The sequence below is a fragment of the Pelmatolapia mariae genome, linkage group LG16_19, assembly GCF_036321145.2.
Source record: "Pelmatolapia mariae isolate MD_Pm_ZW linkage group LG16_19, Pm_UMD_F_2, whole genome shotgun sequence".
Taxonomy (NCBI): domain Eukaryota; kingdom Metazoa; phylum Chordata; class Actinopteri; order Cichliformes; family Cichlidae; genus Pelmatolapia; species Pelmatolapia mariae.
This window is the reverse complement of record NC_086241.1, coordinates 7,028,493-7,041,290: the sequence shown is the minus strand read 5'-3', so window position 1 is coordinate 7,041,290 and position 12,798 is coordinate 7,028,493. Positions and strand designations below refer to the sequence as shown.

Here is a 12,798-nt window from a genome sequence, read left to right as displayed (position 1 = left end):
TCTCCTTTAATTTGTGTTGCCCTCAAACTTTATTATTAATAATTGGAGTACAATTATTCTGATATTCTAATGTTACCAAATTACCAGACTCTCTATGTCTGCACATTCTAAATACAATTTTAACTCATGTGCTGGAGTAACCTGGCAAAACACGCACACACAAAATTAAGGAGGAGTGTGCAGCTCTCCGTACAGACTCACCAGCTGAATGCTGAATGAATTGTTATCACTACGATGGCCCTGAGGGGTCAAACACTCTCCAGCTTAACAAAAGCAAAAACAGCAGCAAACAGAACACTGTAGTTTTCCTTGCTGATGTTTTGTTAAGTTGCAGTGTGTATATAACAGATATTTCATTTCAGCTGTCCACAGTAAAGATCTGACACTCAATAAAACAATGAGCTGCCACACATGTGCAGCAGGGAGTTGATGACCAACCTTGCTGAAAAGATATTAATCAATTCAAGCTTCGCAAATTAAGGACACCAAATCGAAACGAATGAAGTCGCTTTCCAATCATAAACAACAAGCTGCCACAATTTTCATTAAAACTGCCTGAGCTGGACGTTAGAAATATGTCTGTTGTCGTTGTTGAGGTTTACATCAATAAGGATGCTGGATAATATACAAAGTGAATCAAAATAGGTGTATTTTGCTTTATTTTGTATAGTAGTACATTAGTTTAGTATTAAAAGAAGTATACGAAAAACCATTCTCACATTTTTTCTCTTAAATTTAACCATATACACAAAAGCATTCATTTTGATCTTTAAATTGGTGCAGAGACCCCGTTTTGACTCTTCTCCGCTTAATAAACTAATTACTGTACTTTTGAGATCTTCACTGCCTCTCACAGTTTCATATATACAATTTATTCATAGCTTTCCTGATTCAGATGACACGGGTCATTTTTTATCAAATGGTCATAGACACATTTATGAGCCTCCTTAGCCCTGAGACCTGTTCATACAGAGGCTCACAGCCAGGTTTCAATAGATAGCGGGGTCATTTATCAGCCGACTCACCCCGGGCATCGAGAGTCAATATCACAGGATTTCAGTGTGTGGTGGCGTGTTGACAGACTGTTTTCTTTCAGCTCTGTGGGGAGAAGAGAGTCTCACGATGCAGTGCGGGCATGCATCTCAATGCCCTGCCCGGGTATGTCCCTGAGTGAGATACAAGGACATGCTGACATCATCGGGGACCCGAAGGTAAATTAATCCTTAACTAATGCAAGCAGGCAGTGATTTTATTAGCATGAGATGCATCACAGCAGCAAGAACTGTACCTTTAATATCCGTGAAAAAATGAAGAAATGGATGAGAGATGAATTCTGAAATACTGATACAACATTCAGCTGTTGCTTCAGTTGCCGCTGAGGCACTAAACAGAAAACAGAAAAGATTCACAGCCACCAAAACGCTTCCTGCTTCTGGAAGCACACTCACATACTGATGCTGGGTCAGGATCCCTTCAGATCACAATGCGACACAAAGGCACACAGCTCCCTCCTGATTGTGGGTTTTTCTATACAGGAACATTTGCTTTGAGCAACCAGTGTTGATGAGAACCCAGAGACAAAATTTCAGGTTTTATGTCATGGGGTGAGAAGATATTGTTCAACATCATTTTGTTGGAATCCTTCTTTGCTTTATAAAAAAGTGTAAAAACCAACAAAAGTCAGCACGAGGAGGGTGGAGGTATAGTGGTAGCATTAGTCTGATAAAGGAGCAAGTCATTTTCTGTGAGGACTTGGAGACTGTAATAGCTTTGGTTAAATACAAGATCTTAACCCAAACACTGCTTCTAAATTTTTATTTTACTAACAATAGCTATTTGAGTAGGATTTTGAAAATACACTCCTTTACAACATGTGCAGTAAGGTTTTCCAACCATTTTGTTTCTTTTTTAGTGCGACTGCAGTGACAATGACAGCAGAGCACATTTGGCTGCAGCCTCAAGGCATCTGAGGAAATCTATAGGTCAGCCCTGCAGAATAAAAAAATAATGCTATAGGAGTGCCCAGTCAGTTAAAATAAGACATCAGTGTGCGCTGACCAAAAGCCAGATTTTGTTCAGTACTTGATTCTCAGCTGTTTTAATAAATGAGCTAGACTTCAGGTCAAATCCACAAACCATTCCTCCAAACTTTCTGGGAAGGACCCAAATGCCGGATGGTCCCTCAAAAAATGAAACCTAAACACATAAAGAAGAAACATGAAGGAGAAACTGACAGGGAAACACTTTAGGAACTGAAACTTATACTAATAAAAAAAAAAAATCAATATTTGGTCTGACCACTGTTATTCTTCATCACAGTCTGAACTCTTTCAGGCAGATTTTTTTGTCATTTCATTAAGTAGTCTTCAGGAATGGTTCTCCAGGCTTCTTGAACGACATTTAAAGCTCTTCTTTGGATGCTTGCCTGAAGTTGGATTCATCACTCCATCAGTTCCTTTCAGTTCAGTTTCAAATACTGTCCATCTGCTTTTTAAAAAAAAAATCAAAAAAAAATCTGCCACTTCTTCTTTTGTCCTCAACTTGTCCAGTTTCTTAATTTTTTTTTAAGAACACACTGCACAACATGTTCAGACATGCCAGGTTGATAGCTCTTTGGGAATCACCCTATTGGTGCAATAGGGTACTTTTTTTACGTCTGTCAATCTGTGTTATGGCCTTTTTCATAGATCAAACTAAACGCATTAAAATAAATGATGTGGGGTTTCTATGGGCTGTTAGAATGATTTATAGGTCAGTGTTTAACAAACAAACGCACATTATTATGAAAATTGTCAGGGACAAGGATTTGACTGAAAATGAGTGAAAAAGCAGCCAATGTCTTAAATAATCTTTGGAAAGCCTGAAGAACTATTGCTGAAGACCACTTAAAAAAAATTACAAGAAAAATATTTTTAAAGAAATAAGAGGCAGGTAAAACATGTGTACTGTACTTTCTTGTCACACGTGCCCTGTGTAAGGGCTTGTTTTAGCCACATGCTATTAAGTTTCTTACTTTTATTTTGGATCAACTGACTGTTTTTAGGGAGCTTTCAGATAACGAGTCCAGGCTATAAGTAGCAGATGCATGGATTAGCTTTTCAGCTTCACTCTGAGACAGGACGCTTCTGATTTTGACAGCACTATGCAGATAAAAGAAAGCAACCCATTTGTTAAATGCACAAGCTGAAGGATGCATCCTGATCAAAAATGACACCAAGGTTACTCATCATGCTGCTGCAGACCAAAGTAATGCCATCCAGAGTCAGAGACCATGTTCTATTAGAAGGAGAAGATTACATGCCTGTAGTTTCACTCATTGAGTTGGTTCGTCTAACATGGTGTGATCTCAGTGATTTCAGTGGAAATGTATGCAGTGTTTTCTAAAAGAAACATGCAATGAAAAACTGCTTGATGTACAAATGTATAAAGTTTTAATATCTTTGTTTTTATTTTTCTTCAAAAATACAAAGATGCAGATGATGAACAGAAGATCTGACAGTGAAAATGGATCCACGGTGAAGAGCCCGAACCAGGATGCAGTAATAGGTCAGACTTTTCTCTCCTCTGTTCTGTCACAGTCTCCTTAAATAGTTTTAGATGCCTCTGACTCGGTACCAGTAGCAATGTTAATGTGTCTTTCAAACAATGATAGCATTAAGGTTTCATCTGTGCTTACCATTTTACAGTTTGCAGACAGAAGTGAAGACCAAATTTGACACACATGTGTAAGTCATGAACATGATAAATATGCCATGAGCAGTCAAGCAAACATGCAAAATGCTAAATTTTGTCAGTTTGTGCTTTTGCCGCCACCATATCTCTGTTCATGTTTTTTTTTTTTTTTAAATCGGAGCAAATCATTCCACCGTGGCTTTACACCATGCAGACTTTGCTCTTTAACGGTAGGCTTGACCACTCATCTTCACGGACTCATGCACTAAAAATCTGCATGCCCAGGCTCATCAAATCAGGATAAACGTATTCACTCGAGCTTCCTCATGGCCAGTTTTACTGTGAGTGGTGGATCCATGATGAATCTGCTTCAGCTGTTTTGATTCTGTGGACCAAACTGCTGCTGCAACCAAAGACAGCTCACTACCCTGCAGAGGTGTGAAGCCATATGACGACCATAACGCATGGCTGACACACACTTTTGCTTTCATTCTCACACTGCCCAAAAAAGTCTCCAGATAAAGGGAGAAGCTTCAAAACCAGCTCTTTATGAAAAAAGATTAGCTTGAACCTTTTATTTTAGTCTTCACATTTAGTTTTTTTCTACATCTCAACACCACAAAGATTGGAGATTTTCCCCACCTATGTCCATATCTATCTTTTAATATAACACCTGCCTGTTAGAGATTATTAATGAGACTTACACCTTGCAGCTTTACAGGTATTGTGCACATCCATGTCTGCTTAGTGTAACTCTGTAAGTATTTAAATTTAACTGAATTCAGTGGTCATTACTGGGATGACTGGATAAAATATTGCCAAAATAATGCAACATTAGCATAATATACACACCATTAAGATCATATAGAATTTGTTAGGAAGTAAAAAGAACATGGGAGTAAGAAGCCTGTTCATTTGAGTAGGTGAGTGAGTTAAATACAGTTTGATTACATATGAAGTAAAAACACATTTGTGAGCAGCACAGACGGCAAGTTTGAGCTGAAAACTAATTATTAAGGTTATTATTGTCCCGTGGGACTTTGTTTCCCCTCTGAAATACACCTCTGCACTGTTTAATGTTCCAATACACACACACACACACACACTCGCCCCACCATTTAGTCCAACAATCTCCCTCCAACTGATAGCTGAAAGTTGGTATGCTTGCCATAATAAGATGGGGTGCAGATGTAATTTTCTCATGCAGAGGGCTGCATGGGACTGAAATTTCAATCTTAGTTTAATAATGTTCAAATTTGGGCACACGTGTGGGAGAACGCTCCCTATAGTGGATGTTTCAGTCTTTGATTCAAACTGGGATATCTCAGCAGCTGCTGGATGGGACGGCAGTGGATTTCATGCATCTGTATACAGTGTACAGATGGATCCTGGTGACTTGGTTAGCCTACACCTTTAGGAGCATACTCAGGCAAACTCTGGTAACTGGCATGTGAGAAAACTAGAAAGATCTGCAGTACATCCATTTTCCAGTTCACCTAACATGCATGCCTTTGGACAGTGGGAGGAACTGGTAGTATCTGAAGGAAACTCATGTAGGCACAAGAAAAACATGCAAATTCCACATACAGAAGATCCCAACAGATCTGGATGTTTCAGTGTAGGCGTAGACGTTTAGTTTGCTTCTTGAACTGCAATTACATTTTTATAATCTGTTATTTTTTTATGAAGCAAGGCCACAGCTGCAAACATGGGTTCATATGGGCAAATCAAACTAATCTCTCTCGCCCCTTTTTCCTGTTATCTGCTGGTTAAAAATTTAAAAATTCTGCATTTTGACCAGTTTGGTCCTTAAAGTTCTAGACTGACTGTCCCACTGGATCTGTTCTAATTACCCTTTTGAAAACAAATGCACAGACACATTAGGTTGGGGTAGGTTTTTTACCTGTGTGATTTAATACCAGAGTATCAAGAACACACCAAAAACACTCATGTTCTGTGCTAGGCTTGGATTGCTGCTTAGTAATAATTTGGTGTAGATGAAAAAAAAAAGGGAGCAAGTTTAAAAAGCATTTAAGCATCAGCCTGATGCTTACTAACGAGGTGAAACTAAAGGTGGCAATTTATTTAAAAGCAGGCGAGTGGGAAAGAGATAACAGACGAGGAGTAAAACTTTATTTGGCTCTTTCTGCTTTGTGGTCACTCACTAAATTAGAAATAGCGGCTTATTAAACTTTCCGCATCACTCCAGTGGAGGACCGGTGACAGACCGTACTGAAATTTCATTGGCCAGAGTGACACCATCGGCGAGGCGCTGCAAATATCAAGCATGTTTGATACGGACGAACGCTTGCCCTCGGGGGTTAATCACCTCATTAAAATTTCAGCGCTGCACCAGCTAAGCACGATCAGCCAAACTACTACTGAGTGAATTAAGTTTGCCTTCAGCTGTGAGCTGAATTATACCACCCAGACTCCAAAATGCTGGGCCTGATGCAGACTCGACAGAGCAGCTTTCAACTTGATGCATTAAAGCGAAGAGGCACAAAACAAAAATACCACAATTAAATTCTCATTTTCAGTCTCATACTTTACTGAGAAACTTTCTGGCTGTGCATTGAAGCCACTAGAGTTTATCTTAGCCACTCCTCATCCAACTGAAGTCTTATTTTAAAATCCAGCTGAGATAAAAACATGTTTTTATTACCCCCTTGTCATGGTCCAACTCATGAGCCATGAAAAGTAATGGCAGAGACACAGTTTAATGCAAATTTGTTAACTAAAAAGAGGCAAAAACTACAATTTTATTAGGTGTGTTAGTCGTCAGGAGTGTTTGAATGTTAACTGTAGGGTGGAGTTTTGTATAAAACCTCAAATAAAAGGTGCACGGTGAATGGAGAGGAAATATTGTGACAGCCAGCTCATAAATGTGCTACAGAGACCAGCCAGGTGCTCCCAGCTGCACTGATTACCAGGAGCCTGCAAGGCAAAACAAAGGGACAAACAAGGGAATGCATAATGCAGGACAGGCTGCTGCAGCTGGGCCGTCACACACCTGTCAAATTACATGTCTTAAAAGTTTTAAAGTTGTTTGCATGATTGAAATGGACTGGTATTTATTTGGCAGGGTGCGCTCGCGAAGCGTGCAGCTTCATAGTCACATCCACCTTCAAATCACCAAGCTCAAGTATTCATAACGGGCAACATCACGGTGGCTACGTCCTTCTTTTATATAGTCCATGTGCTTATCACCAACCAAAGTACTCATATAACCAAACAAGTGAAATGTGCCACTGACCCGATATGGATAGTCATATGTACAGCTAATATCTGGACAGCATGCGGCGAAACTTTGAATTGTTCAATCCACTATGATATGATTCCTAGTTTGGTTGTTGTCAGGATCTCTGCGGCAGGAGCAGGGCATCCATCATCTTTGCCATAGATTTGCAGCATTCATGGAGTGCCGTATCTGCTCCTTACATAATATCTCCCTATATAACTTACTAAACTATATCATAACGAGTGTGCTGCTCGTTCTGCAGGTAATTATTGTTGCCTAATAACAGTAGCACCAATAATAATCTCATTTTATAAACCAAAGATGCAAGGCTGGTCGTGTAAAAAGGTGCAGGTTTATCAGCCAAGAGACCCTGTTTCATGCCGTGTTTGACTCTCTATTAGCCCTTTTAGTACTGACTTGGGTCAGCTCGGCACAACTCCATTAAGTCCATTAGGTTTTCGATTAGGTCATAGTACCTGGCACAAAGATCCAAGCAAATCCAAAAATGTGATGTCAACAGACTGCATGCCACAAATTGGCTAACCAGTGGCGTCACCTGATGAGTCATAAGACTTTCTCCTTCACGAAAATCAAAACCGCCCTTTTTGACACTCGGCAACGAAGAAAATAGCTGTACAGAGTCTCGTGAAAAGTCACACACCGAGAGGCAGGTATAACATCACCTTGGCATCCACAACATTTGTGTCACATACAAATGATGTCATGGGATGTTTGGCTACGTTGTCATAACGAACGTGGAAGTGAGCTCATGTTTGAGGCCACTTGCATTCCCACTCAACAATTAGAGAAAAGTTTAGAAAAAAAGGGTTTTCTATTAAAAGTAGTCTTTATATTTGTGATTTCAGAGTATTGGGAGGCTGGGCATACAGAAGTGAGTGATGGCAAAGGAAAAGGCTTTGTATGTAAGGCTGGATGCTAAGGAAGGTGTTGATTGGCTAGGCAGAGAGATCAAGCTGGAAAGAATGTGCAGCAGGTTAGGGTTACAAACTCCTTTAACCAGCTGCGTTTGTCTTTAAGCACCATCCAAAGGACAAGATTACACATGAGTACATCAGAGGGACGACTCAGGCTAAGATGGTTTGGCCACAAAGTTAGAGAGGCAAGCCTGAGATGGTTTGCAGAGAAGGAATAGCGGATGTACTGGAAAAAGGATGCTACATATGAAGCTGCCAGGCAGGAGGAAAAGGGGAAGATTCATGGATGTAGTGAAGCAGGACATGCAGACTGTTGGTGTGATAGAGGAAGATGCTGGGACAGGATGAGATGGAGGCAGATGATCCGCTGTAGCAACTCTAAAAGGAGCAAGACGACTGGATTTCCCCTTTCTGGTCTGTGTTTGAATAATTTTTCTGTGATGATGTGATGTTTCTCTTTTACATTCAAGTCAAACTTGTCAGATTTTATTTTTGTTTTCAAGTTGATTTTCACTAACAAGATGCCCTTTACTGAGAGGTGTAAATTGCTGCCCAGCCCTTTGACCTATTAAGATGTGAACATCAATACCTTAAATCAGGGATGTCAAACTCATATTACATCGTGGGCCACATAAAGCCCACATTGACCTTAAGTCAAACCAGAGAACCAGAGAAAATGCTCCTTCTGTCAGTGTGGAGAAATTTAACTATGCATTCAATCCCAATAAATATAAGAAAAAGAACTGCAATTCCAACAGTATTGAACAGTCTCAGTTTTTCAATGTGATAACGAAATGCTGCTGATAAAGACAATGAAGTAAAAGCAATCTGCAATCTAATTAAAAACAGAAGTTTTTGTTAATTCACAGTAAAACTAAAACAAATAAAATAACATTGTTTTTATTTTGATCCTATGGAAAAAAAAAAAAAAAGCAAAAAAAGCAGTTCCTATAAACAATAGTAAAAAAAAGACTTTTCTGTCATTTAGTTGTTTATCTATTGCTTAATTATTTTAATGCAGTATGAATGGCTGTTGGGTGGTCTTCATCAGTAGGAAAGGCTGTAAAACCTATGAAGAGATTTTGACAATTTGATTGTTGTTTGACACCACTGCCTTAAACTTATCGAACACATACCCTTAAAGATGACCTATTGTGCTTTTTCAATATTTTATGTCATATATAAACTATTCATATTAAACATGGCCAGCGTTTCAAATAACGAGGTCAGTTTTTTGTGCAAATAATCCCTGTGAGCCAGAAGCTAATATTTTAGACTCCATTAAATGCTCTGTTTCCGGCAGGTTTTTTTCTGTTCTTGGCTCTGTATGATGTCACCGAGAATAAGAAGATATCCCTAATATTGTAATCAGGACCCACATTAGTCCAAACCAACGACTAAAATAATTTGTCAAGTGACAGCCAATCAGTTTGCTTAAAAGGGGAGGAGCTAAAATGGTTGGCTTTGAAGTATGAAGTCGGGAATTTCTATAGTGAGTAAAGGATTATTTTGAACTGTAAATCATGCAAAGCTACTGCAGTAGAGTCAAAAACTGAAAATACAGAGCTGGAAAAAGCATAGTAGGGCCACTTTAAGTGAAACTTTTCTGCTTAAACAGAAATCATGTCATATTATTTTTATGTGTATGCTATATAATTTTTAAATACTAAGTACTGCACTGTTAGCTTGTGACATTAAGCAGCTATTGATTGTTCTCAATACAGCTGGGGCTTGTTGTAAGCAATCAATTCTCAGCCTCTGTGATCCTGCCTTTCTAAAGAAGACTTCCAACCTAAGACCAGACTAATCAATAACATTTCTGTCCTACTTCTCCACAGTTCAATTATTTGTTCTTGTTTGTTGCTGCATGAGTACAAGTTACTGATTTAAACATAGCTACTTAAAGCTATTATTTAATATGAGGAAGCTGCAGTGGATGACTGTAATGGATGTTAGAGATGTTTTCCAGCTGAGGCTGTAACTCTAAAGAATTACAATCTACTGAGGTGTTTCCAGAGCTTCTAGTTAAAATGTAACTTAATGTTTTTCAGCATTATTGATAATGGTTTTACCATTCCCCTTTCCACATTTGTCTATTTTCAAACATAGCATGACTTTTAATGTGATCATTTTAAGTTCTCAATTAATCGGGGCACAACAGCTTAAAATCAGAATTAGAAAAAAATGAAGAAAAACAGGTTTGAAGAAACCCAGAGGAGCACTCAAAAGTCTCATGCATGCACATCTTAATTAATAAAGGGGGCACAGCTGTTGCCTCAGCTCCACAGTGTGATTGCCTACAGGCTTCATGCTTCAGGCTACATATTAAAACATGAGTCTGCATGACAACAGCTTGAAGAAATATTTTCTTATTTCGATGATGTGCACGCTAGATGGGTGACTGGAGTGATTCATGTTGTTTTTGGTTTCCTATGATATACAAAAATGGTTCTCTGATGCAAATGTGGCTGAACAGTGATGCAAAAGCTAAAAAATCCAGTGCAATTTCTGCATATATTAGTCTTAAATGAGTTATGCATTTTGTTGTTAATGCACTCAATGTTGTATGAACCTTGTATAACAACTGAGAGACCAGTAAATACCTGAATATCTGTATAGTGAGTTTTAAAAAATTACTTGTGAGTTAAGTTGTATAGCTAAGTTACAGCCTCCTGGAAAACTGCCATCATTCTGGCTATTACTGTATAACATAAATGTTATAAATCTTTACTTCATTCTATTACATAATTTACTGATGGATTAAAAACAACACTGACCTTTCATGCAAGTAAGTATCATGGATTAGGTTAGCTGATGACATTATTTGCCAAGTCATCCACTTAACGTTTCCACTCAGATTCTGTGAGCAGTAACGTTAGCAAGCAAGCAAGATGTGGTTAGCCATCTAGCCATAGCATCTAACATAAGTAACTGGTATTGCTGAGTTTATAATGTTAGGTGATAAAATAGTATGAAATTGATAGTTAGTAGTTTGGATGAATTAGCTGACCACTTTAAGACAACAGTTTGCTGTCTGACATAGCTAGCAATTCATCTGTGTTAGCAGACATACTAGTGTTAACTAATATTAACTGCCTTTCTCATTAAGAGGAAAGACAACTTAGTATTACATTTAATGGTAAACATCCTCCATGATCTAATATCCTGTTCATGATGTACTTTTCCCAGATGGTCAAATCTTTATTCGGCCAGGTAGCTAATTTTATCTTATCTCAAACGTGGGTATTTCCTTGTCTCAAGGGGCCACATGAGAAACTGGTAGGCTACTGTTGTTCACTGTTGTGAATAAGCTTATAAAGAGATAGCATTAATACTGAGTTTAGCTTATTGGTGTGGCCCTTCACAACAGTCCCAGTTTCTCATGTGGCCACTTGGGTAAAGTAATTGCCCACCCTTTGCTTATCGGCTAATCCAAACAGATTCCTTGATAGCTTGATTTAGTAGCTATCTAGCTAAACTTAGCTTACTCGCTTACTACTGTTACTAGCAAATTTCTACTTGAAGCAACACCAGTATTTATTTTTTAATTTCTATTCTGAGTTTGTCTTTGCTGTGCTGGAAGTTGGTGCTTTGATGATTTTACTGATTAGTGTACTACATTTATAAGCTAATATTAGCTAATGCTGCTTACCAAAGCATTACATCCTTTGAATATTTGTCGAAAAGGGCTCATTTTTCAAGTTACTTTATATTTTCAACAAAAAGTGCTTAATAAATTTAAGAATTAACCTTACACACGTTTAAATAATGCATACAACAGAACCATTTTTGTTTAAGATTTCAAATATTTTGTTAATTAAATACCCCCAGCAGCGTGCATTTGTATTTCATGTCACATGCCATTGTGTGCATTTCATATTCACCATGTGACCAGTGCATGCTAACAGTCAGACCCATCAAACAATATCTGTAAAATAAAAGCAGTGGTTCAAGTGGACTTGATTTGGCTGAGTCATTTTCTGCTGGAGAGCAAAGAAACTGTTACCCTGCCTCACACTTATATAATTAGATTGGACTGCTTTTCGACTTGACTTTTAAGGCTTTTGAAAGTTAGACCGTGAAAGAGGAAAAGACTAACCATGTGTTGCAAATGACCAGAACACAAGGATCGAGCTGCTTAAAAGAGACAAACAGTGAAGATATGTGGTAGGAATAACAAGGAGGCACGAGAGAATCAGTTATGATACTGCAGAGAAGATCCATTATTATTGATTGATAAAGCTGCCCTCACTGTAACAGCTCCTGGAGACACAAAGTCAGCTAGAGTACCAGATAAATGATTAACAATAGGCCTGTTAGTATCTATATTCATGTACCGTACATATTTATTTTAAAGGTTACTTTAATGCCACTTCAACCATGGTCACCCCTCTGTCTCATTCCTGATGTTCTCCCTTTTATTCCCTTCACCCTGAACCACTTCAGCTGTTCTCCTTGTGCCGCAGGCTCCGGCTGCAAGATGCGAACGTTGGACAGTGGAATCGGGACCATCCCCCTTCCTGAATCCTGTTCCTTCTTCTCCTCCATCCTGCACCTCCTCCCCAAATCCTCATCAACCCCAGAGCAATCCCTCAGTCCTCCCAGTGTCCTTGGCTCCTCCAGCGAGGACGCATCTCCTTCCCCGTTACCCCGGTGGAGAATTCCCTCCAGCTATAAGGACGGCAGCCATGCAGGGGTGCCAAACTCTCTGTCCGATTCCTCCATGACCCATATCCAGTCAGTGCCTTTCCCCACTGTGGCCTTCCTCCAGCCCATCCAAACCCCGTCTGAACCCATTATGACCTCTGCCAGTGTGTGTGAAGCCCAGAGCAGGCTACCCAGAGCACCACAAGGTACAGTAAAATGACCTTTGGACTGCAGGAATAAAGCTTATAGTAATGATGGAAACTTTTATGCTCTCTTACTTAATCTTTCTTACTTGTAGCGTTG

The 12,798-nt window shown here is 39.0% G+C and overlaps 1 protein-coding gene across 5 annotated transcripts in view; it reads left to right on the top strand.

Annotated features, from left to right (window-relative positions):
* Positions 1 to 12,798, top strand: part of LOC134644062 (nck-associated protein 5-like) — a 104,786-nt gene that overhangs the window by 79,063 nt on the left and 12,925 nt on the right. For 2 of the 5 annotated variants that reach the window (XM_063496737.1, XM_063496736.1), the window contains exons 10-11: positions 1,097 to 1,211; positions 3,471 to 3,546. In XM_063496737.1, coding sequence (XP_063352807.1) covers positions 1,097 to 1,211; positions 3,471 to 3,546 — 191 coding nt within the window. Of the gene's footprint in view, positions 1 to 1,096; positions 1,212 to 3,470; positions 3,547 to 3,686; positions 3,726 to 7,951; positions 8,263 to 12,294; positions 12,702 to 12,798 lie in introns of those variants that run through there. The other 3 variants (XR_010096453.1, XM_063496738.1, XM_063496735.1) reach the window with 3 other exon arrangements.